The sequence below is a fragment of the Leucopleurus acutus genome (genome assembly GCF_964270905.1).
Source record: "Leucopleurus acutus genome assembly, chromosome: 2".
In the NCBI taxonomy this organism is placed as follows: domain Eukaryota; kingdom Metazoa; phylum Chordata; class Mammalia; order Artiodactyla; family Delphinidae; genus Leucopleurus; species Leucopleurus acutus.
In genome coordinates this window covers 185782919-185809985 of record NC_139143.1, presented here as the reverse complement: position 1 = coordinate 185809985, position 27067 = coordinate 185782919, and the positions used below count along the sequence as shown (strand labels likewise).

The 27067-nt window shown below is 37.7% G+C and overlaps 1 protein-coding gene across 3 annotated transcripts in view; it reads left to right on the top strand.

Annotated features, from left to right (window-relative positions):
• Positions 1–27067, top strand: part of KIF1B (kinesin family member 1B) — a 147536-nt gene that overhangs the window by 26522 nt on the left and 93947 nt on the right. For all 3 annotated transcript variants that reach the window (XM_082833169.1, XM_082833171.1, XM_082833170.1), the window contains exons 3-9: positions 11119–11195; positions 11939–12118; positions 14369–14434; positions 17954–18132; positions 18714–18825; positions 22170–22247; positions 23080–23145. In XM_082833169.1, coding sequence (XP_082689295.1) covers positions 11119–11195; positions 11939–12118; positions 14369–14434; positions 17954–18132; positions 18714–18825; positions 22170–22247; positions 23080–23145 — 758 coding nt within the window. The remainder of the gene's footprint in view (positions 1–11118; positions 11196–11938; positions 12119–14368; positions 14435–17953; positions 18133–18713; positions 18826–22169; positions 22248–23079; positions 23146–27067) is intronic.

The following is a 27067-nucleotide window of genomic DNA, read 5'->3' as shown; positions in this document are numbered from 1 at the left end:
TATATGTTGTCTTTTCGTTTTGTTTATGGTTTCCTTTGCTGTGCAAAAGCTTTTAAGTTTGATTAGGTCCCATTTGTTTATTTTTGCTTTTGTTTCTATTGCCTTGGGAGACTGACCTAAGGAAACATTGCTATGATTTATGTCAGAGAATGTTTTGCCTATGATCTCTTCTAGGAGTTTTATGGTGTCCTATCTTATATTTAAGTCTTTAAACATTTTTGAGTTTATTTTTGTGTATGGTGTGAGCGTATGTTCTAACTTCATTGATTTACATGCGGCTGTCCAGCTTTCCCAGCACCACTTGCCAAAGAGACTGTCTTTTCTCCATTGTATATTCTTGCCTCCTCTGTCGAAGATTAATTGACCATAGGTGTGTGGGTTTATTTCTGGGCTCTGTATTGTGTTCCATTGATCAATATGTCTGTTTCGGTCAGAGCTCTGACTCTTAATCTCTGACCTGTATATATTGCTTCTCAAAATATTAAGTTTTACTATTCCGTGTAATAAGACTGAACGCCTGTGTCTATTTAGAATTTAACTGTTAGGTTAAAATTTATCTTGATGTCCTTTTTTGATTCAGGGAAATTATTAATAAAAAGGGCATTATTATTAGTTGAGACATCTTTGTACCACTTAACTTAAAGAAAAGCTGGACCTTCCCTGTCATCTTGCTTCAGAATCATTCAAAATTTGCTTAGGAAGAGCAGAATTGTTGTTAATTGAGAGTTTGTTTAACGTTTATTATAGCTAGCATATTTATTTTATACTCACTTGATGACAGTGTGACACTACAGAGTTGGTAGATTTTTTTCTTCTTTTCTTCCATTTGAATGTTTAATACTCTGGGATTGAGTATATAGTTGACCCTTGAACATCAAGGCGGTTAGGAATGCCGACCCTCTGCACAGTTTAAAATCCACCTATAATCTATAATCGACCCTTTGTATCTGCGGTTCTGCATCCATGGATTCAACTAGCCCTAGATCGTGTAGTACTGTACTATTCACTTTTGAAAAAATCCACATATAAGTGGACCCACACAGTTCAAACCTGTGTTGTTCAAGGGTCAGCTGTATAGTGAATGCATATAGTACATTTATCCTGTTTTATAAGATTTAGAATCTAATTTTGTTATTTTAAAAGATCAAGAAATTTTATGATTGTAGGTCTTTTGCTCAAATCTACTTTATGACAATATGCTTTATGCCATTTTAATATATTTTCGGCAATATATTATTCTAAGTAGGGGAGAGGATGCTTCTGGGGCTTGGCTTTATGGTTTTGGAATATAAATGGTATATAAAATAATCGTGTGCCATTTTTCTTAAATTTGGATATAGTAGAAAGTTTTTGAAGAGGAAGTTTGTGCCGAAGATATCACTGGTATTTTTAACAAGCTCAAAACATGCCATCAGAGAAAAGTTAATATAAAGTTACACTGTTGCCACGATGATATGTTAATTGTAGTTGCAGGCAAAATCTTTAATAGTTTGCCAACAACAGTGTAATTGCTGCATAGAGACTTTGAGATATTAGATAAACAAATTTATTCTGGAGAATAAAAGGGCTTTTAAGTACAAATCTTGTTTTGACTGCCTTGTTTTCTAGGACTTAGTAATTAAAACATTATTTCTGCATCTTGATGCTGGAGTAACAAAGTTGTAAAGAAGGCCAGGAAAAAGGGGGGTAAAGTTGGGGGACTTCGCAGACTTTGTAAGGCTAATTTTGACTTGAAGGCACTCTAAGAAAGAGAAGATGGTCTTGCGGTTCATCAGTAAACTAAAGCCTATGGAACATTTTATGGGGAGTCATTTTAAAGGCATTCCATTGATCTTGAATAAGGGTCTTCAAGCCTTTACGTGAAAGGTGCTGTCCTGTTCTTCACTCTTCTCCGGCTCTCCTAAGGTAAGGAATGTCAGCTACAGCATAAAGAATAAAAAGTCTGAAGGCACAAGGGGAAAGGTGTGCAAGGTGCAGGGAGAGGATAAACTCAAGGTCCTCTCCCCTGTGGACCTGGGAAAAGATACAATCAGATCTTCAGTTCTGAGGCTGCCTTTCTGATTTATGAAGGGAGAGTTAAGAAAACAGCCTGGAAACCAGATGAGATCTGGATGGTGATAGGAACCAAGGCCCGGAGGTGAGGATGAGCCAGAGTGAGTTATGGGGAAGTCAAGTGATAGCCTGACAAAGACTCTTCCTCTTGGGAGTCCAGAAGGTGGTTATGATAGTAGCTAACATAGCTTGACTTCCTTTGTCTCTTGGCTCTCAGGACCCCATGCTCTCCTGATTGCCTTCCTTCCTCCCAGGCCATTCTCTGTTCTTCCTTTCCTCCTGTGTTAAAAGTACACCAGGACCTTGTCTCTCCTCTTTGATCTCTTTTCTGTCTATAGGGAAGACACACTCCCTAAGTGATTTCATCTAGGCTCAAGGCTTTAAATGTCATTGAGGTGACAATGACTCCCAAATTCATTTCTCCAGCCTGCAGCCCTTTGTACAACTCCACACTTGTCTACCCGGCTGCTAATTTAACTCTACTTAAAGGCCTAAGAAGTATCTCAAACTCAGCGTGTCTTCAACAGAACTGATTTCCCCTCCTTGTCCAACTAAAGTGGCTCTTCATTCATTCTTACCCATTCTTTAGTTTCTCAGACCAAAAATATTGGGGTCACTCTTCTTTTTCTTACAGGCCACCTGTAATTCATCAGTAAGTCAGTCTTGTTGTCTCTGCTTTCACAGTCTCTCCTAAATCTGGTTACTTTTTATCGTTTCTACTCTAGTCCAAGAACACTCCAGTAGCTTCCTATCTTTCTGTTTCTGCTTTTGTTCCTATGTAGTAGCCAGAGTCATATTCTAGAAATGTAAATCAGATTATGTCAGCTTGTGCTTCAAGTCCTTTGTTGGCTTCCTATCACTTTTAGAATATAACTAAAAACCCTCACCTTGGGCACAGGCCCCAGAGAATTTGGCCTCTGGCTAGCCCTCTGACTTCACATGCCATTATAGTTTACTCCTTTGGCAACACCGGTGGTCTTGCCAGGCCCTAAATGTCATGCAGGTCCCTGCTCAGATGTGGCAGCCTGCCCACTCTTATCTAAAAGAGTCACTCCTGCTACCTCCATTGTCACCGTTATATCTCCTAAGTCTTCTTTATTTTTCTTCCAGGTTGTACTATCTCTATTAGTTAATTATCTGACTTCCTGATTAGAATGTAAGCTCCTTCAAGGCAGGGACTGTTTTTTCACTAGATACCTTCAGGCCTGGGGCATGGTAGGCACCCAAGTATTTGCTAAATGAAAGAATATTTTGAGTATTTACTTTGTGCTAGGTCCTGAGCTAAAACTCTTGACATCGATTAGTGATTAATCCTCCCAACAAGTTCTATAAAGGTAGGCACTATTATTGTTGTACCCATTTTACAGATAAGAAAACTGAGGCTTACTGATTGTTATGTGCTGAGTTTATAGATGGACCCTAGGATAATATTGGATACTTAGGGTGGAGTTAGATCAAAGCCTCTACAGTATTCTATTTTCTTCACTGCTAAAATATTTAATAATGTCTTCTAGAAATATTTTCTAGATCAACTCAGGTTTTGATCATTGAATATTGGGTCAAATTGTAAGACAAAATTCAGTTTTGGATCAAGAAACACAATGCTTTTGATATAGGAATGGACCTTTCTTTCTCCTGGCCCCCACAAATGCCACAGACTTGAAACTCATGGATTTCTGATGCCAGATGCAGTTCTCATGGGAGGCATTATGTAAATGGCAAAGATGTTCTGCAGTAGTGGTTGTGTTCTGTGTAATTGGTCTCCACACTTCCATTCATGCTTTCCTCCAATCCAGTCTCCATGCTTTAGTCCATCCATCACTGTAGTCAAGCCACTCCAGTGGCTTCTCACTGCTCAGGGGTTCACCAGCTCCTTGAGGTCTGTCCACGACCCTGAGATTTAGTGCTTTTCTACCCTTTGCTGCTCACTGCATTTGAGCTACACCTGTCAAACCAGTGCCTGGGTTTCACGTCCTTCTTTTTGCCCCAGGGCTTCCTAATGCAGTTCCCTGGCCTGGGATACACATTGCCCAGTGGGCTCTGGCCTTGGAGCCAGATGGTCCAAATTTCAGTTCAGGCTCTGGCCTTGGACAACTCAGGCGCTCCAAGTGTAAAATGGAGATGATGCAACGTGAGGTTATTTTGTGGATTAAATGAGTGTGTACATGTAATGCTTTAGCACAGTGCTTGGAACATAGTAAGCATTCAGTAGGTGTTGGCTGATATTATTATCACTCGGCTTTCCCTGGCTATCTCCTACTTATCCTTCAGCTCCCCCTTCTCTTTCACCAAATCAGAGTTTACTGACTAAAAAATTGCCTCTTTTATATATGTTTCCTTTTATATGTTTCTGTTTATATGTTCTTATAGGACCCCATGCTTATCTAGCATGGATCTTACCATAATTTGAAAGCATGTATTTATTTTGTGTGATTATTTGTCTGTCTCCTCCATTGAGTCTGAGCTCTAGAAGGGTGGAAATAACTCTTTTGCTTGCTATTGTATCCCTGACCCAGTGCCTGGTACATAGTTTGTGCTTAATAAATGTGCTCAGTAAATGTGCCCAGTGAATAAAGGGCTCTTAACTTTTCCTTTCTTAAAATAGGATCTTGGGATCTTTTGTGATAACCCTTCCTTTGAGAAAGAGTAATGTCAGCGTGGAAACTAGCATTATTTCAGACTTGGGAGCTCATTGAGTACAAGTACACAGGGCAAAGGGGCAGGGACTACTGGAAGATAGGCAGAAAGATCAGGAACATGGACTTGTCCGGATGGATGTTGTTGTAACATCTGGGCTTTGAGTGATGCACCATCCTGGTTGTAGCTGTGATATTCAACAGTGATTCAACCAGTTCCTGTATAATCCCTGCTCTGTGCTGGGCATTGAGCCAGGTGCTGAGCACCTCACCCTTCTAATTGAATGTATGTTTCAGGGGAACTACTTGGAAAGGTGAATGCTGAGAACATTAGCATCTATTTACGTCTTTTGGTGTTTTTACCATATGGCAGTGCCTCTTGGGTGTGTGTCTTGTGTGTGAGGTCAAGAATTTGTTTCCTACCTACACAAGAATCGTTATGCGAGGCAAGCTTGTCATATCTGGGACACTGGAGAAAATTTTGCAGCAACAGATTTTAATGTGGTAAGATACCTCCGTCTGCCATGAGATTCCATATTTCCTGTGAAATGCAGAGTGTAAAAGACAATTGTAAAGACCTGGGGAAGAAGAGGGATTTCTAGTACCTATTCCACTCTTCTGCCCCCAATGTACTTTCCTTTATCCTTGCCCTTCCTGCTGACCTCCATCAGCACATCTTCTTTTGCCTGTACTATTTAAAACCTGGTAATCTTTCCTCTTGTTCCCTGTTTACCTATTACTGCTGTTTCCTAGAAGTTATATTTCTGTTCTCTAGACTGGAATTTAGGTACCTCCTTTCCCGGAGGTTAATGATTCTCGCCAGAAGCTGAATTAGTTGGTTGCTCAGGGAGAAAAGACTCAGTAAGCAAGTGGTATTGAGAGAGCTACATTCCAGTTCACAAATAAGTGTCACCTACTTATGAAGTCAGTACCATGAGTGATATAGAAAGAGGGGTCATGGTTTCCAGCCACAGAGAAGGGACAGTCTGTAAGGAAAGATGAAACTAACATATTCATTAGTTTTTTTGGTATATATTGAGTATCTACTGTATGTCAGGCACTGTCCTGGGAGCTAGGGGATAGAACCGTGAACGAAACAGAAGTTCTGGTCTCATGGAACTTACATTCTAGTGACTCATATAATAAGTCAGGTGGTCATGAGAGCAATGAAGAAAAATAAGGCAGGGTAAGAGGATGGAGAGTGAAGTGAATGCTGATTTAAATTAAATGGTCAGAAAAGGGCTGTCTGATAAGGTGATGTTTGAATAGAGAACTGTATGAAATTAAGGAGTGGGCGAGTCAGATACCTGGGAGAAAGCATTCCCAGCAGAGCAGTAAGTACAAAGACCCTGAAATGAGAATGTGTCTTCAGTAAGAAGGCCAGTGGGATCAGAGTAAAGATTGAACCTTTGGAGAGGAGGTCACAGAGGGAGTGGAGTTTTGTTCAGTGTATTATCGGAAGGTTCACTGGAGGTTTGCCGTGGAGGTGATCCGGATTACGTCTGAGAAGGGTCATTATCTACAGTGTGGAGATGAGACTTTTCAGGGGCTCAGGGGAAAAGTGGGGAGCCCAGTTAGTAGGTATTGCAGTCGTCCAGGCGAGAGAGATGGTGAGTTGACCAGGGTGGTACTGATGGTGGTGGTGAGAAGTCATGGGATTCTGGATACATTTTGAAAGTAGAACTGACAATGTAGATCAGATGTGGAGAATTGCTGGTGGAGGTGGGTCCAGATGTGGAGTGTACTGTGTGTCCAGAGAAATCTTGATAGAAGAAGAGGCCTCAGGTGCAGAAGGAGTTTAAAAGGGGTCTTGAAAAGTGGCATGAAATGATGATTTTTATAGGAAATAAAGCACTATGAAGTATACAGCACTTAAAATAGAGTTATGTTCTGACTAGTCCTCAGATATGCCAGGAGTCCATTCCTTGAAGAAAAAGTGTTGATTTGTCTGAGACAAACTCTGTCCACTGATAACACTTGACCCTGGGAGGCATAAATGTTTGTAATAGCTTTTACAGTGGTGAAAATATGGTTTATATGTTGAACATATTCATTAATTACTAGAATTCCATTCATATGTGCATGCTTTCTGGGAGACAAATTAGAAGTCCTGCACACTGTGTTTTAGCTCAGTTGACTTTGATACAAGAATCACTGTGTTAAATATTGCCCAGTCTTTTCGGTGATAGAATTCTCTCTATATTCTTACTGTGAAAGTTAATAAAATTTACTGGTATTTTATGTATATATTGCATAGGTATATACTGTTTTGGTTTTTCCTTTTAGGTTCCTGAAAATGGTACAAGATTTAATGAAATTAAAATTGCACATGACCTGTGGAGCACATTCATCTGAGTGCCTGTTTGGTGTAGGGCAGTGTAGAGGGTCCGTAAGACATGGTCCGTGTACTGAAGGGATTTTTAATGTGGTAGGAGCACCGGAGATTTGATGGCACATCTAAAGGACTCCAATGTAGTATTTTGACTCTTGCCAAGAAGTAGAATTCTTATGCTTTAGCTTATTTTATCAGTGAACTTTCCTTGCTTTGGTTTAAAAACCACGGAATATGGTTATCATACCCACCAAACATTGGGGGAATTTAAAACAAGATAAAATACGTGTTTTTGAAAATTAACATTTGTATAGTGCCTTACTCATTTAATCCTGTGAACTAGGTATTACCTCAGTTTTATTTTTAACTATTTATTTGTTTGGCTGGGTCTTAGTTGCGGCACGCAGGATCTTCATTGCCGCATGCGGGATCTTTTAGTTGCGGCATGCGAGCTCTTAGTTGTGGCATGCGGGATCTAGTTCCCTGACCACGGATCGAACCCGGGCCCCCTGCATTGGGAGCGCAGAGTCTTAATCACTGGACCATCAGGGAAGTCCCTTACCTCAGTTTTAGAGGGGACACAAAAGTGTAGCAATACCCAAGGTCACAGAAAAATCTAAATCTATATATATCTATATCTATCTATCTATCTATCTGTCTATATATATATTTTTTGGTTGCGCTGTGTGCCTTCTGGGATCTTAGTTCCCAACCAGGGATTGAACCTGGGTCCTCAGCAGTGAAAGCTCAGAGTCCTAACCACTGGACCATCAGGGAATTCCCTAAATCTAAATATATTTCTTAATTGTTCTTACTGATGCTGGTCCTTTGTTTCCAAATCCTATACCCTTTCTATTACATGTTCTCTCTCCCCCCTCCCCATTTTTATTAATGGTTGGAAACATCCTGTTTCTTAGTTGGGTTAAAGGAAGTGAGATCACAGCTGTTATTCAGAAAGAAAAATCCTTTCGCACATATGAAAATATTAATTCCTTGTCCATGCAAGTAATAGTGGAGTTCATGGGCTTCTGATGTGCTCAAGCGCTGTCATTAATATTTTATCCTTATAAGTTTTTTTCCTTTGCAGAGTTTTTGAGTTTAAAAAAATTTTTGCTAGTAAATATTTAAAATAGTCAAGATAATACAATGTATATGTAAATGTAAAGAATAATATAAAACAACTCTGTAACTGCCACCCATTCTAACGTATAGAAATGACCCATACCTTCTGAGTCTTTCTGCTTACACCTTTCCCCCCCAAGTCTGGTAACAAGAATATTGAATTTTGCATTTTTCCAAGGTGTCTTTAATATAAATATCTTTCATTTAGGAATGAAAATCTTTTAAATATTGTGGGTAAATTTCATCTTGTTTCACATAACTTATATAAGTGGCTCTTTAAAATTATATTTTGATTTACTTATTTATGTTAAAGATATTTTTGTTGCCTGGAGGCAGTTATTTAAAAGGCAATTTGGTATCGTGTATACAGAAGTAGAAATATAATGTTGTACACATGAAAGTTATCTAACGTTATATACCAATGTTACTTCAATAAAAAAGAAAAAAGGTGGTATCTTTCTTTGTATATCTAACACTTAATACACAGCAAATGTGCCCCAAAAAAGTTTGTTAAATGAATTCATGCATCCATGTGCTGAGTGGAATGAATAATAGCTGGAAAGAAAAAAATAGATAAAAATAAAAAGCAGCTTGGTTTTGAAGATGGAAGTTAGGAAAATTTATTAGTTTCAGAAGTTTCAAAGATCTGGGAGAAGGGTATATTGAGGAAGAGGAAAAGGATTTCGTGTGAATCAAGGAAGTTACTCGCTGGCATAGTTTTTCTTTTCCTTTACTAGAGAAAAGGGAACAAAGGAGTAGGATCTGAAAACTTGCCCTTTCTTAAATCGTTCTTGGCAGAATTGGTACTACCAGTGAGTAGCTAAAGATTTAATGAAATGCGGCTTAAAAGTTTTATGATAGCGGATTTCCTAAAGGTTAGAAAGTGTTTATTTTAACCGTGGTTTCGAGTGATGAAGTCTACTTCAGAGGTCATACCCTATATATTGTTATTGTCCTCATTGCTGAGCCACTGAAACCTGGAATCTGGTTCACGAAGTATGACACTAATTTCTGTTTTCTTAGTAGAGTTTGTGTGTGGTCTTTCATCTTTTAGGAACTATAATTCTCATAGTTCCTAGTTTCAGATGTTGTAAGGAGAGTTCTGAGCAATGCCTGTGATACAGTTTTGGGGGGCAGTGGTCATAAATGTGCATTTACATGCACATATGTATGCATATGCATAGAAATGCCTTACCGTGTTTGCCTTGGTGATCGCCGCATATAGGGAGTATTTAATTGTTGGGTGACTGGGCTCAGGAACTAGACACTCCAAACTCACATCCTGAATCGCCACTAGCTAGCTCTGTAGCCTTGGGTAAGTTACTTAACCTCTTTTTGATGATTTCTTTATAAAATGGGGATAATAAAACATCTGCCGTATTGAGTGGTTGGGAGGATTAAACAGGTTTGTGCACAGAAAGTACTTAGAGCTCAGAGTAAGTGCTCCATGAATGTTGGCTATTATTTAAATCTTGTAGGTAGTGCCTTTTGTTCAGAAGTGTACTTCTTTGCTTAGGCTACCATTTGTGTGTGGGGAGATGTTCTTTCTAGAACCATGTCTCCTTGTCACATGATTATGTGCTGTGTGAGCCTTGTTAATACTCTGTCAGCATTTGAGGTTGGAACATAGGTGTGGCCATACCCCGTGGAATCCAGTGAGAGAGAGCTAAGCACCGTAGCAACTGTTGCTATTTGTATCCTGAGCAACAGCTGCCCGGGGCAGATTTATTTTTTAATCCTGATCTCAGATAGCTTGGGATGTGGCCCTGCCTTAGAGAAGTGGATTGGTTGGTCTGGGCTTTGAGGCGATTTCATGACCACATGTTACAACGATTCTATTCTGTGTGAAATATGAGGTGCTAAAGCTTTGTGTGTGTGAGGGAGGAAGAGAGGCCAAGCCTCAGCATTCAGTCAGTCCCTGAAGTATGTGACTGGGTTAATCATATGAGAAATCACTTTTTAAAAACAATTTTATTTATTTTTTGGCCATGTCGTGTGGCATGCGGGATCTTAGTTCCCCGACCAGGGGTCGAACCCGTGCCCCTGCGGTGGAAGCACGGAGTCCTAACCACTGGACCGCCAGGGAAGTCCCGAGAAATCACTTTTAATATGGACAGTGAGGCTTCATACTTTTCAGTCAAAAGTAATTTTACTGTTTATGACATTCTACAGATGATTTAGAGGTCTGTGTTTCTAGTGTATACATGCACACACATATACACACGTATATACATATATCTAGTAACTTACGTATTAGTTATTATCAATTGTGGATTTCACAAAAACTATCCTTCCTTTTTTTTTTTTTTTTTTTTTTTTTTTTGCGGTACGCGGGCCTCTCACTGCTGTGGCCTCTCCCGTTGCGGAGCACAGGCTCTGGGCGCGCAAGCTCAGCGGCCATGGCTCACGGGCCCAGCTGCTCCGCAGCATGTGGATCTTCCCGGACCGGGGCACGAACCCGTGTCCCCCGCATCGGCAGGCAGACTCTCACCCACTGCACCACCAGGGAAGCCCCTAAATGCTTTTCTTAAGTAGATGATAGGATCTTTAAAAAGTGTTTGTTTTAAATAGTGGTTGGATTAATTCAGTAATTTTCTAATTTTTATTTCTGATATATTGAAATATTTCAAGCCTTATGAAGCACCTTGAAATAGTAACATGGTCCATTTCCAAATTTTGTCTGCTAACTTACCTAGGATTCAGTCACAAGACATTTACTGAGCACCTACTATGTTCCAAGCTCTGTTGTAAATTCTGGTGGCATCTAGTGAATGTTGTTGGTCTGATTCTTTTCAAATTCTCGATATAGATCCTACCTATTAAAAATGTGTTATTTTTGTTTTTCAATTGCCCAATTCAGATTCAGTAGTATGAATTTACTGATATGGATGTTTTGAGTTTACAGTATAACATCATGCTGAACTAAAAAACATTTAACTGAGTCACTTATAAAATCAAAACATTTTCATCCTCTAGGTATTATTAACCCAAAGAACCCAAAGGAAGCTCCAAAGTCCTTCAGCTTTGACTACTCCTACTGGTCTCACACCTCGGTGAGTGTACTCATGGTGCAGCGTGGTAGAACAGTGTGGGTTTTAAACCTTTTGAAAGAGCCTCCAGGTCCACAGGGAAAGCAAAGATTACCAACATCTAGGGAAATGAAGAGTAAGACCCTTTGCAGTATCCCCTTACTCATTATAGGATCCCATATCTTGCTGGCTTCTAGGGATTGTTCCTAAACTAGAGTTTGCTTCTGCATCTCTTTGTTACGCATTTTTGTTCTTTTTTTCCTATTTTGTGTTAGAGTAGGAGATGTTTTAAACTATTGCAAAGCCTAATTGCCAAGGGAAGAGCCTGTGAAAGGGGATGGAAAACATTCTTCACTGAAAGCTGTGTTTATTGAGAAATAGCCACACCACCTGGAGCGAATTAAAAGAAATATTTTTGTATGTGGACTTGATCTTTGATCTTTCAGCCCCATTTTCCACTTAAAATTTTCTTGGAGCTCCCTGTGAATGGAAGAGTAATACTTTCAAGGTTATGTAAAATGAAGTGTAATCATGTCAGATAATTTCATGTAGATATTTTTATGTATGGCTGGCCTGGATGTCTCTAATAGTGCCTCTGTGTGTGTGCATTTAATGGGAAAAATAAACTATATGTAGGGGGGACTTAAAAATATATTTTAGATGATTATTCTGATTTCAAACACTTTTATTTATTATAGAAGTAATCAAATAAGCATAGGAAACAATATGAATAAAATGCCATTTATTTTTCCTTTTAATCCTTACAGCCCGAAGATCCCTGTTTTGCATCTCAAAACCGTGTGTACAATGATATTGGAAAGGAAATGCTCTTACATGCCTTTGAAGGATATAATGTCTGTATTTTTGCCTATGGGCAGACTGGTGCTGGGAAGTCTTATACAATGATGGGTAAACAAGAAGAAAGCCAGGCTGGCATCATTCCACAGGTAAAAAACAAAAAAACAAGAATGAAAAACCTCTGTTCATTATTACTCTTAGTCCTCAATTGCATTAACAATTATTTTTATTAGCAAACATTTATTCAGGGACTATTGTATGCGAGGCACAAAGATAAATCTCTTTCCCTGAGAGGAGCTAACAGTCTGATGGAAAAGACTGATATGTATTCATGTCTGTTTTTAAAGGTGGGAAAGTTGACTTTTTGTAAAGGTTTTGCTGTATATCCAATGCCATGTTACTTTATCTTTTGAACAATGTTATCAGCTTCTTTAAAAAGTGATAGTATGTGTCAGGCTCTGTTCTGAATCCTGGGGACACCTGGTGAGTGTTGTTGGTCTGATTTTTTTTCCCAAGTTCATATATAGATCACCTCTTAAGAATATGTTTTTGTTTTTTGATTGCCTTATTTGATTGCCTTTCCTTTTATCTTGTTAAATTAATTCTATCACTTAAAGCTTGAACAGTCTGAGGTTTTTTTCTTTTTTAAGAGCAGTTAGTCTTTTGATTCTGTATTGTTTGGGAATGGAGAAAAGTCATGACACAGGTACATTTAAGAAGAACTTCTTTTGCTAGTAACAGGAACATGGTTTGCTTTTATTAATGATATTTGGGATTAATTTTAAAGTGTTCTTTTACTATAGGCCTAATGTGGCCATTGCTGTATTCTGAAAATAAAATATATAAGGGAGCAGTATCTACTTTTTTGAATGGATTATTGGATTATAATTTTAAATTCAGCTATATAATTGAAATGCTTATTATTAATAAAGATTAGGACATTTTCAGAAAAAATGAACATACTAGCATGCACGCGCACACACACACACACACTCAAATATATTTTTTAAAATTTTGGCTGTGCCAGGTCTTAGTTGCGGCACGCAAGGATCTTTAGCTGCAGTACGCGGACTTCTTATTTGCGTAATGCATGCGTATCTAGTTCCCCAATCAGGGATTGAACCCAGGCCCCCTGCATTGGGAGCACAGAGTCTCACCCCCTGGACCACCAGGGAAGTCCCTATTTTTTTTTTTAACGTAAAAGGTAATGTCTGTATTAAGACATATATTTGGGAATTGTCCTTCTTTGTGTATAGTAATGGTAATAATTATAATGCTAATTAGAGGAAACATTAAAGGTAGCACTCATAATGTGCCAAGCACAGGTCTAAGTCTTTGCTTTTACTACTATGTATTAACTTCTTTGACAATAAAATAATTGTTTGTAGATATAGCAAGTAATATTAAATAATCCTTCTATTTCCTTTAATTTATTTGTTATTGGAATTCTTGTATAGTTACATATGTATCTCTTTTCTGGTAGAATTTTTGAATATTTTGTTTTAATGTCAAAGCATGAATTTTTACGAAGACTTATGTTTTAGAAACTGCTACTTAAAATCCATCTTAAATTCTATTTAGACTTCTAGAGATTCATGAACATATAGTTCATTTTTCAAATGTATATTGATTGCCTTAATACTAAATATATAGCAAACGAAAATTCAGTGGATTTTTCTTAATTATTCTTATTCAAAACATCACGTATTTTAAATAAATTCAAAGGATAGGGAGAGTGAAATTTTATAATTTTCCTGATCTAGAAAAATTGTTTTCTGTTAGAAATGTCACTGTGTAATGGAACAGCCTCTCATAAAAGGGATTGGAATCTTAAGGCAGAGGTAAAGGGGAAAAATTTATAGAGTCAAAATTATTCTCAAAAATACCTTTATTTATTACTCTTTTCAAATAGTGTATATTCTCTCTATGCATATATGTATGAATTTACAATGTATATAGTAACAGAACATATAATACAATTTATGTCATGATAAATAAGTGTGCAAAATACAGTTTAATAGTAGTTTTACTCCTACAATTATAATACTGATAGTTGAGTCACAGTTAATTCTAGTATAATATGAAGAGTTGAATTCACATGAAGTAAAATCAATGACATAACAATAGAAGAGACATAATCCCTTCTCTTCCCCTATATGTGGCTTTCTTTCTAAGGAAACATTATTGAGGTGATACTGTTGAGGGACAATAGGGATTAGATGAGAAGAATGTATTAAAAACTTTCCTTTTATTTCATTCAAAGCGTTTACCTTTGATGTTGATGCCATTAATATTTAGAGAAAAAAAGAGAAAGGGGATCTCGCTAATCCCTTTAGCACGCATGGGTAATGTAGTACTTCTGATTTATGCTCTTCGTGCCTCTCATTCTGTTTCTACAGTTATGTGAAGAACTATTTGAGAAAATCAATGACAACTGTAACGAAGAAATGTCTTACTCTGTAGAGGTGCGTAAAACTGTGGATTAAAAACAGAGTCCTCTGTGCTCCATTCTCTCAAATGCTACTTTTAAATGGTTCCTAATTATGACTGAGCTATAGATCACTTAACCATTGCCCCAATTCTGTACTTTGAGGCTATTTCTAAGTTTTGGTTATAATGAAGAATGTTGCAATTAAATCCTTGTTCATAAGTTTGTGGCTTTATTTTCAGTTATTTCCTTCTTATGTATGTTGGTTGTCAGATGGTACATTTGAATTGCCAAATGGCCTTTTGAAAGGCTATACCAATTTTCTGTTCCATCAGGAGGGTGTAAGCACCCACTGTGTCCTCGTCAACGTTTAGTAATTTTATTTTTTAATCTTTGCCAATTTAATAAGGGAAATTTTCTCACTCTTAAAATTAGAATTTCTTTGATTAGCAGTGTGATTGAACATCTTGTAAATTATGTATATGCCTGTTTATATTTTGGGATTGCAATGTTTTTGTTATTCATTTGCATGAACTCTTCCCCCTTTAATATTATTAATAATGACTTTTGACAGGCATAAGTTTTTAAAATATATGTAATCAAATCTCTTCTCCTCTTCTCCCCTTTGTAATTGTTTACAATCTTGGAAAGTTATTCTCCATTCAGTGTATATACCCTAGTTCTTTTGAGAAGAGGTCTGTAGAATTACATTTATATATGTTAGTTTATTTGATAAACATTTCCACTTTTTTGTACAAGTGCTTTATGAAGCTGTTGTTTTACACATCCGCATTTTTGGTATTCAGTTTCATAGTAGCTGAAGTTATTAAAACATTCTGTTAACATGAGCTTGTTGTTTTGAGAAATCAGTCTGTTTTTTAAGTGACTTCTAGATTTTTAAAAATGTATATGTTGTGACTTTCTATAGGTCTTATGCAATTCTTAGTTGATCCACTTAGCTGCTTTGGGTTTTTTCTTTACCTTTAAAGTGTTGTATAAATTTCAAAGAATTCTGCCTGGTAACTATGATGCACCAAAAGGGGGAATGTGCTGCTCTAAAAATATGTTTTGTTAAAATGAATTCTCTGAATAGCTTGTCTCATCCTATAACTATTCTTTTTTGAATATTAAATGTATAGCAAATGAAAATCAGTAGATCTTTATTAATCATTCTTATTAAAATATCATAAATTTTAAATAAATTCAAAGGATAGGGAGAGTGACAATGTGATTGAAGTTTTTGAGCTTATAGGTAATAAAAGAAGCTGCCATTTTCTTTCATATTATTCAGAGTTCACAGGCTTATTTGGAGTGCACAGTGTATCCCTAATCCCAATGTGAACAACAACTTTGTTGTTCTTCACATTGGTGGGACCTCTACCTCCTCTCCTGCCTCTCTCCCTTATTTACTCTGCTGCAGCCACACTGGCCTTCTTTTTTTTTTTTGCTGTTTCTGGAATACACCAGGAACATTCCTACCTCAGTGCCTTTTCATTTACATTTCTTTTGGCCTGAAATTTTCTTTCCTGGATGTCTTTTTTTTTTTCTTTTTAATATTTATTTATTTAGTTGCGCCGGGTCTTAGTTGCGACAGGCAGACTCCTTAGTTTCAGCAAGCAGGCTCCTTAACTGTGGCATGCGTGTGGGATCTTGTTCCCTGACCAGGGATTGAACCCGGGCCCCCTACATTGGGATTTCAGAGTCTTTGCCACCAGGGAAGTCCCAGTATCTTTTTGACTAAGTTTTCACCTCCACGTCTTTTGCTCAAATCATACCCTCTCAATGAGGCTTGCCATGACCACCTTATTTAATTTTGCAACTTGCCCTCTACCCCAGCACTCCTGACCTCTCTTGCTCTGTTCTTTTTTTTTTTTTATAGTATTCATCATTTCTACTTTATAATATTTTACTTACTTTTTATGTTTGTTGTTTATTTTCAGTATCCCTTTTAGAATCATAAGCTCATTAGGGCAGGGATCCTTATTTACTGATGTATGCCAAGTGCCTATAAAGTGCCTAGAAGCTGATGGTGCTCAGGGAATTGAATTTGCCAAGTGGGGTCTATGATGGTTGGTTCAGAAGTAGTGATGTCTTTAGATGGATTTGCATATTAGAGAATAAGTAACAGAGCACATCAACCTTACTCAGGTTATTTGGGTCCTCTTAGTACCATGCCTGTGTGAAAAGGGACAGCAAGTTTTCCAAGAAAATATAGTATCTTCCTGGGATTCAGGATTGTATGTACAAGTTTTAAGTACACGAGAATGATTAAAGTTGCCATTTCAATTTCTCATGTAGGATAACCTGCTTTAAGGAAGAATATTTGTTGTCCTGTTGTTTTATTCTTGTAATAGATCAATTATCTTTTGAGGGTTTTCAGTATTTTAAAAACTGATTTTAAAATACAGTATAAATATAGTCAGAGCAGACGGAAAGAGAATGGAATGGAGATACAGTTTAATTTCAGATATTCTGAAAATGTTTCTCTAGAAATTTAAACTTGAAGAATGCAGGAGTTATACTGTATGCTTGAACAACTCAGTGACACAGAAGTGTTTTATTCCTAGGGAAGCATTGTGATGAGGCTTACTGTGGTGAATTTTTCCCACTTCAGAGCCTTGGTTGCTTAGAGGTCTGATCTTGTAGATCCTTCAAAGCCAGACTCTTGAGTGAAGCTCATCTGACTGATGTTAGGAAACCACCATGTTGGTTTGTTACTTTCCCATGAGGAATAAATATTACCCTGACCAGAACACTCACATTAGCAAGACTGGTATATTATCCTCCTGTGGGCAGACCTCTATTGGAACCCTGTTGTTTTTTTTGGTGAGTATGGAATTGGAGAGGAGTTGATTAGACAAATTAAATGTTCAGTTGCTTCAGATGAAGAAATGATAGTCTAATACATCCCTTTCCATGATAGGAATGTTCTTGCTGATGGGACAAGAATTCCTGAAGTGTACTGTCTGTGGCTTCCCCTTTCCCCAGGGGACTTGGATAGGTCCTCCCAAACAATCAGGTTCCACACTAACCAACTCTTACCCCTTCTGACAGATATATGTTTGGTCACAATGTGGCCAGACTTAAAGTATGAGTCGCAGATCTCTTTTGTCTAACCTGCTCTGGAATATTGATGTTGTTCCTTGGTTTTAACACTAATAGAAATCTTGTTTCCAAGCTTTTGGAGTAACCTCATTGTAATCCCCAATTATTGACAACAGCATGCATTAAAAAAACCCAAAACACGAATAACTGATAAGTTACTACTAAAAATGATATTTTTTCTGCCTAAGACAAGTAGCAGCTATTGTGTGCTGAGAGAGCCTGTTTACCCCCTTTTCTTTCCTGAGAAAGTCAGAAGGCTGGTTCTAACCTACTCAGTTATATCTATGTTACTGGTAATAGAATAAAAGGGACTGGAATTGTTATTTCATATTGTAAAGGTTACTGATCTCTAATTGTAGAGCTTTTAATAAAAGGTGAAAAGATAAAAAGATTTTAAAATCTTTTTAACTTTTTCCAAGTCCTCTAAATCACTTTAATAATATGTTCCTAGGTGAGCTACATGGAAATTTACTGTGAAAGAGTACGAGACTTGCTGAATCCAAAAAACAAGGGTAACTTGCGTGTGCGTGAACATCCACTTCTTGGCCCATATGTGGAGGATCTGTCAAAGTTGGCAGTAACTTCCTACACAGACATTGCTGACCTCATGGATGCTGGGAACAAAGCCAGGTATGGTAGGAAATAGACTGATGACTGAGGTCTTTGGTATATTTTGAGGCCTTTTGTTCCTGGTTAAGGATTTGAGACCACATTTATAACTATGAAAGTTGCTTTCACTGTGGAGTCCTCTGATCCTTTGGCTATGCTAGAGAAGCAGAGTCCTCAACATATTTGGTATCCTTCTCGTCCAAACAATGCACTGCTGAAACACGTTAGAACTTTAAGTTTTACTATTAGGTTTTCATCAAGTTGTGGTAAAATGTTGGTTATCACATGCCTATGGTAGTAATTGATTCCAGAATAACTGAGCACCTAATAAAGAATAAAAATCAAATGCCTTGGTGGTTTCTAAAGGTATAGCTGGAGTATGAAGAATGATTCTGATGGGGTGCCTTTGGAGTTGGCAGGTAACTTGATAATTTCACAGATAAGGTATATTGAGAGCGATTTTGTGTAAGTGACAATCTTGTAATCTGAATAAGTTTAAAGCTGTCGCTTGTGATTATTATGCTTATAATTTGAAGGCTATTGTCATTTTAACATTCATCTAAGGATTCCATTGTCATGTGGTCACATTTATGTTTTTTTAGGACAGTGGCAGCTACCAACATGAATGAAACAAGTAGCCGTTCCCATGCTGTGTTTACCATTGTTTTCACCCAGAAGAAACATGATACTGAAACCAACCTCTCCACTGAGAAGGTAGGAGAACTTCAGTGTCTGGGCTTGAGTTGTGTGGAATGGGGATTTTCAGAAGTCCCTCCTGCTACCTTCTGATTTTGTGGAAGGGAAGAAAGTTGCCCTTTTACTTAATGAAGGGTATTTTATACTTTCCACTAGTCATTTTTATTCCACTCTAAACCAGTTTTGAGCATGGGTTCTTGAGTGAAATTGCAAGATATAAAATAAGGTTAAGAAAAAACAATCCAAGACTTTTGAGTCTCAAAAACTGCTCTGTGCAATAGAGTTAAGCAGTTCTATGGGGAAGAAGATCCTTCCTTTTCTTCTTGACTAGAATCTCTTAATTACCTTGTTAACTTCTCTGGTATGTGTATTTTACTTTTTTGAGCTCTGATAATGTTACTGTGGAATTAAACTGTTTAAGCAAACAGTTAAGCAGACAATATGTATTTTATTCTTGGGAAAAAAATAACTGCACAGCATTTCTGATGTTCGTCAAATACCTGTGCTTGTTAGTTTCTCCTTTTCTACAGTGGTTGGTTAAATTTAGTAGACTTCGGGATTAAACTGCTTGCTTTAGATCTTAGCTCTGCCATTTTTCTGCAGTGTTATGTTGGGCAAGTTAGTCTTTGTGCCTCAGTTTCTCTAACCTCATAGGATTGGTGAAGAGGAGTAAATATTAATATAGGGTAAGTGCATCTACTAGAGCCTGGCACAGAGTAGCCACTCAATAAATGTTAATTTTATTGTTATTACTATTAATAATAGACTTATGTTGATTTCTACTCTGCCTACATTCCCAAGTAGCACGCAGCTGGATTTTTAAATCTGAAGTCAGATTTATTGTCCTGGCTGTTATAAAAGATCTTGCCTTATAAACTGAGTACTTTGTGATGCTGATATCACTAAAAACTAAAATCAGCTTTTAGTTGGTGAATTGTTTGTTCATTTTAGCTGAAGATTATTTTTCAAAATACACTCTTCATATAGGTGATCAAATAACTTGACACTGCCTAGCCAGAGGTTCTATATTAATGTCATTTAGTAGTCAGTATTTGTCTGAATGGCACCAAGGAACATGCTATGTGAAAGAATTTTTTCTTTTCTTCCCTGATGTTAAATCTACAAAAATAATGACATTAACCCATAACCATAGCTTCCTTGATAATCTGATTTGGATACTTTTCTGTAAACTTTCCTGAAGCTTTAAAAATTTTTTTTAAACAACTTTATTGAGGTGTTATTGAAGTGCAACAAACAACACATATTTAGAGTATAAAATTGGATCAGATATATATACAGTAGTCCCACCCTTTATCTGCCGGAGATAACATTCCAAGACCTGCAGTGAATGCCTGAAACTGCAGATAGTATCAAAACCTTATATATACTGTTTTTTCCCCATACATTTATATTTAGGATAAAGTTTAATTTATAAATTAGGCACAGTAAGAGATTAATGACAGTAATAAAATAGAACAATTACAATAATATACTGTGATATTGATATGTGAATGTAGTCTCTCTCACTCTCAGAATATTCTTATTGTAAAAATTTAGTGCCTTTTCCATCTTAACTAAGCAGTTATCACACACTGTGGCCATAACTTTTGCAGCCTGAAGTGCAACAGCAAAACTAGCATGAATTTCTTTTTCCCTCTTCACAATTTCATGAATAGAAGATTCATTGTTACCGTAGATATGAGCAACCTCAGCATACACTTAAAGGAAGCACTTTACGGCTTCTCTTTGGCATATCCGAATTACCAGCATTACTACTCTTGCACTTTGGGGCCATTATTAAGTAAAATAAGGGTCACTTGAACACCAGCACTGTGATACAACAATTGGTCTGGTAACTGAGCCAGCTACTAAGTGACTAAGGACTGGGATATGCTGGACAAAGGGATGATCACATCCCAGGCATGGACTGGGATAGAGCGAGATTTTATCATGCTGCTTAGAATGACACACAATTTAAAACCTGTGAATTGTTCATTTCTGGAATTTTCCATTTAATATTTTCTGACTGCCGTTGACCATAGGTAACTGAAACTGTGGAAAGTGAAACGGTGGATAAGGGGGGACTACCTGTACACCTGTAAAACCAGTACCACAATTCAGATAATGAAAATTTCTATTACTCCCAAAAGTTGCCTTATACCGCTTCGTAATCTCTTCCACTCTCATCCTCAGGCAATCCCTGATTTGATTTCTGTCACTATAGATTAGTTAACACTCTCCAGAATTTTGTATAAATAGAATCATATAGTACGTACTATTTTCTGCCAGCTTCTTTCAGCTTAGCAGAATGATCTAGAGATTCATCTGTATTTTTGTGTGTATCCATAGTTCACTCATTTTCATTGCTGATCAGTATTCCATTGTATAGATAGATCACAGTTTGCGCATTACCTCATCTATTGATGATCATTTAAATGAACAGTTTTTGGTCATTACAGATGAAGATGCCATGAACATTTGTATACAGGTCTTTGTGTGCATACTTGTTTTTTGTTTCTCTTGGTAAATGCCTAGGAGTAGGGGACTTCCCTGGTGGTCCAGTGGTTAAGAATCCACGCTTCTACTGCAGGGGGTGCGGGTTCAATCCCTGGTCGGCGAACTAAGATCCTGTATGCCACACGGTGTGGCCAAAAAAAAAAGAATTAAAAAAAAAAAGAATAAAAAACAACAACAAAAGATACCTAGGAGTAGGATGGTTGAGTCTTACGGTAGGTGTACATTTAGTTTCTTAAGAATCTGCCAAACTGCTTTCAAAAGTGATTGTAAAATTGTACATTCCCATCAGTAGTGTGTGAGAGTTCCAGTTGTTAGAAGCTTCATTTTTAATATGCCATTTAATGGGTTAATGAGTTTTTTACATTTTTATGACATATCATTTTAAAATGTGTTTATCCTAAAATTACTTCTTTTAAACCAAGATAATTGACATGAAATTTTTTTGCATGCTCCTTATTTTTTTAATTTTTTATTTTTTTGCGGTACGCAGGCCTCTCACTGTTGTGGCCTCTCCCGTTGCGGAGCACGGGCTCCGGATGCGCAGGCTCAGTGGCCATGGCTCACGGGCCCAGCCACTCCGCGGCATGTGGGACCCTCCCGGACCGGGGCACGAACCCGTGTCCCCTGCATCGGCAGGCAGACTCTCAATCACTGTGCCACCAGGGAAGCCCCTGCATGCTCTTTAAATTGACTACAGTATGTTTGTCTTCTTATGCCACGTATGAGGTCTAATTAATATTTTTAGTGTTCTCTATGACTTAATCTTTTAATTTCTTGCCTCTAAATGTTTTCTACTTCTACCTTGCTTATTTTTTAATTGCCCCAGTGTTATTGTTCTTTACCAGGTCAGTAAAATCAGCTTGGTGGATCTAGCGGGAAGTGAACGAGCTGATTCAACTGGTGCCAAAGGGACTCGATTAAAGGTATTTATCTTACCAAACAAATAGCCTAGTCAATAAATGTTCTTTGGGAATTCCCTGGTGGTCCAGTGGTTAGGACTCCTTGCTTTCACTGCTGAGGGCACGGGTTCAATTCCTGGTCGGGGAATTAAGGTCCCGTAAGCTGTGCAGCACGGCCAAAAAAAAAAAGATTCTATAACACAGGTCAGCAAACTATGGCCAGTAGGCCAAATCCAGCCCACTGCCTGTTTTTGTAAATAAAATTTTATTGGGACACAGCTACATCTATTTGTGTATTGTCTGTGGCTGCTTTCGTGCTATAGTGATAGAGTTGAGAAGTTGCAGCAGAGACCACATGGCCCACAAAACATTTTACAGAAAAAATTTTCTGTCTTCTGATCTGTAACTTCAATGCAAAGATATGTTACATGATAATATTTAATGAAAATTGAATTGTATTTTGAGGAACAGTCAGAATTTGGTTAGATGGAAGTAAGGGACAGTAATGGGAAAAGAATACACAAGATCTAGATGTGAGAACAAGCATGGAGTTTTCTAGAGATATGTTTTCTAGAGATAAACTCATGTCATTGAGTTGTCGGAAGAAGGCTACATCTGTAAGTTTTTGGAGCATGGACATCTTGACGATACTTCAGGACTATGAGTTAGGCATGTGGTCCTGGCATGTCAACAAGTGGAGAGGAGTAAAGATTGAGGGTTAAAGGAGGTTTTTAGAACTTGTGGTCATAAATAAACAAATAATGCTAGCATATGGTTAATTGTATTTTATGTGTTATATATGATGTGGCAATAGTAGAAATTATCATAATTCTTTTATGTTTGGTGTTGATTTCAGGAAGGAGCAAATATTAATAAGTCTCTTACAACTCTGGGTAAAGTCATTTCAGCCTTGGCAGAGGTGGTAAGTGTTATACTTCATTGCATGAGAAAATTTGTTCAACACATGTACTTGACGATATTTTATGGTGGCTTATGAAGGATGTTCTCTTGGTCCTTTTATATAATCTTGCCTTTCTCCTTTTAAAGCTTTTCAGATAAGATACTGGGTATAACACTTTGACTTTGTACTGAAAATAAAAGTGATTAAGGAGAATGAAAGTAAATGTAGATCTGTAAAGGCTAGAATTAAAACTAGGTCTTTGCAAAGACCTAAGGTGTGACTATTTGAGCCTTATTTTATATCTCTCATAAAAACCAAGTATAGCATTTATTACATATTCTTTTCTATATGATCTTTTCTAGATAGGATACTGTACATTTTAGAGTATTTTGAGCAATTGGCCTTGGTGAATGCTGTTGATTTGTGGGCCAATAATATACTTTTTAAAATAGTGTTATTTTTTCTTATTCCTTAGCTGTGGAACACTAAAGCTGAAACAATTTTTGTATAAGGGGCTTCATTATTTAGGTTAGAAGCTAAGGAACTACTAGGTACTGTATGCTTTAATTTAGTTTAGTACCTCATTTGAATCCCTAAAAAGAATTAAGTGTTTTCTTGCTTGTCTCTGAGGAGTCATATTCAATTTGTGACTTAAAATTTAAACAAAATATTTTCTATTTGGAGGCTTATCCTGTGTTTTCATTCTCTTTTAAATGCTTTCATCTGTAGGATAATTGCACCAGCAAGGTATGGTGGGGCTTGGTAGAAACGAACTAGCTGTATAATCGGTTGTGATGATTTTAAATCCTCAGCAGGATATATGGAGGCCTAAGTAGGAATGGGACCTTCAAAAAACTTTTTGTTATTTATTTTCTAGCTCTGGAATTTAGAATTACTGTTTAGGGTGACCATGAATCATGAGACTACACACCAAAATTAATTTAGGGAACATGATGTGCTTTGGAGAATGAATAAGGGAACAAGAGAGAAATTTGAGGATGCTTCTATATTGTGTTATCTTATGGTGCTTCTCCTATCGATCTATAAGATTGTCACTTGAAGAAGTCGCCTATAAACCTCTTAAAGAGCAATCAAAGAAATTTCTTATGGGTACCATTCTAAAACATAGCTGGGGGGCTTCCCTGGCGGTGCAGTGGTTGAGAGTCCGCCTGCCGATGCAGGGGACGTGGGTTCATGCCCCGGTCCGGGAAGATCCCACATGCCACAGAGCGGCTAGGCCCGTGAGCCATGGCTGCTGAGCCTGCACATCCGGAGCCTGTGTTCTGCAATGGGAGAGGCCACAACAGTGAGAGGCCCATGTACCGCAAAAAAAAAAAAAAAAAAAAAAACCAGCTGGCTTCTTGAAATTATTGGTATATATTTTTTAAACCTCTTTGTATTATCTTGTTTCCTACCGTGGAAAGTCATGGATTATTTAATCATTAAAAAAATTTTTTTCTACGTTTGATTATACGTAAAGTGAAGGCTCTAGAATCAAGTTAAATTTCTAACTGTATCTACAAAACACATTATTTGCATCCTTATTAATCCAGATACAATAGATTTTTCTTTTCCTTAAATTCTACACAGATATTCTAAAATTTATTACTACTCTTTAGCATAAATAATAGAGCACTTTAACAGTTTGTTCTGAATCACAAGAGTAACATCAGGGATAGAGGCGGTGTCTGCATTGAAATATTTTTAAATGTATAGATTTGTGTATTCTCTACTTCTACAAAAATATTAATAAAACATAATGCTCTTTTTCTGTTTTTTCTTTTTAGTTTTATTTTTTTTTTTGCTGCGTTGGGTCTTCATTGCTTCACGCGGGCTTTCTCTAGTTGCGGCGAGCGGGGGCTACTCTTCATTGCAGTGCATGGGCTTCTCATTGCAGTGGCTTCTCTTGTTGCAGAGCACGGGCTCTAGGTGCATGGGCTTAAGTAGTTGTGACTCGTGGGCTCTAGAGTGCAGGCTCAGTAGTCGTGGTGCACGGGCTTAGGTGCTCCGTGGCATGTGGGATCCTCCCTGGCCAGGGCTCGAACTCGTGTCCCCTGCATTGGCAGGCGGATTCGTAACCTCTGTGCCACCAGAAGCCCCTGTTTTCTGTTTTTTATTTTTGTAAAGCTGCCTTAGATTAAGACATCTCTCTCTTATTTGATATTATACATGTGTGGATATTCCTCACATATCTAATCTGGGTTCCAGAACAATGAAGACTTAAAATTTAGTGATTATTCTAACTTGTCCATTTGCTTATCTGTTCACACCCATATCAACCAGAAGAAGAGTCCTAGTTTTCTATGTATATCCCACACTGCTCTATGCCACAAAATTTTGCAAATGATTTTTTTTTTTTTGCGGTACGCGGGCCTCTCACTATTGTGGCCTCTCCCGTTGCGGAACACAGGCTCCGGACGCGCAGGCTCAGAGGCCATGGCTCACGGGCCTAGCCGCTCCGCGGCATGTGGGATCTTCCCGGACCGGGGCACAAACCTGCATCCCCTGCATCGGCAGGCGGACTCTCAACCACTGCGCCACCAGGGAAGCCCGCAAATGATTTTTTTATAATCAGTTTTATAAAACCCAGTTTAGTACTTTGTATCTGTGTCATAAACTGTAATAGATCAGAAATAAATTTTAGTTTTTATGTAACAGGCATGAGTTTTGGTGAATTAAGATGTATTATTATTTCCGCTGAGGGGAGAAACAGGATTATTACCATCCATACTTAGTAGTATTTCTTTTTAGAGAGGTTAATGATCTAAGTAAAGCTTTTTATGTAAATACTGAAAACACTTATTTTGAAAACATTATGGATGTGAGAACAGGAGATTAATTTGTATGAGAGCAAATAGAGAAGAAATGGCTAAAATTCTGCGGTATTTCCAAGTGGAAAAGATTGAAGTTCTATTTATGCTTCTTCATTTAACTACTTCTTAATTTAGTCTAATTGACAGAAGTGAAAATAGAACATTTTAGAATCTGCCACTGCTTATTTTTACAGTACTGTTGGCAGTCACTGTAACTGGCATACTTTAAATCTTGCAGCATTTTCAGTACTAAGCACAGGCAAAGTGGAGCGTTTAGGTGCAGTGGGGAACGGAAAGGATAAACTGAGGTTTCAGGCCCCAAGAATTTTATAGTGGAATGAAAGTCACACTCGGCTGTGAATGACTGAGATGGTTAATTCTCGCTAAAGGTCTGTGTAATTTAGAAATAGCACCTGCTGTGGAAAATGACTTTGTAATTGGTGGAACGTATGTCTGTGGGTGGAGTGGGATGAGATGTAGGGGACATATATGATGAGATGGAATTCAAGTGCCAACTTGCCTACTTCCTTTCCTCCTCAACAAACCAGAGTCAGCTACTTAGTACTATTTTTCTGAGTACCCATGCTTTAGCACGAAGTAGATCATCCTTAGTTTAATGTAACCTCAGATTATACCAGGAATGGATTATAAAACTGCCTATTACTGGGGAAATGTTGATCAGTGAACTCTGGCTTTCCCCTTAGTAGCTTCTTTTTTTTTTAACGTCTTTACTGGAGTATAATTGCTTTACAGAATTGTGTTAGTTTCTGCTGTATAACAAAGTGAATCAGCTGTATGTATACATATATCCCCATATCCCCTCCCTCTTACGTCTCCCTCCTACCCTCCCTTTCCCATCCCGCTAGGTCCCCTTAGTAGCTTCTTAAACTGTTAGGACATAGTAGTCAGCCAGCAGATATTGGAGTAGCTATTATACACAAAGCATTTGCATTGTTTTTTACTTTCAGAGGATGTAATTTCCTCCATTTCAGCACTGGCTTCGCATTGGTGCTTTTTGCTTTATCCTGTGATAATGAGAAGGGACATGGAGAGAGCAGTACAAGTAAACTATTTTTTTTTTAAATTTTTATTGGAGTATAGTTGATTTACAGTGTTATATTAGTTTCAGG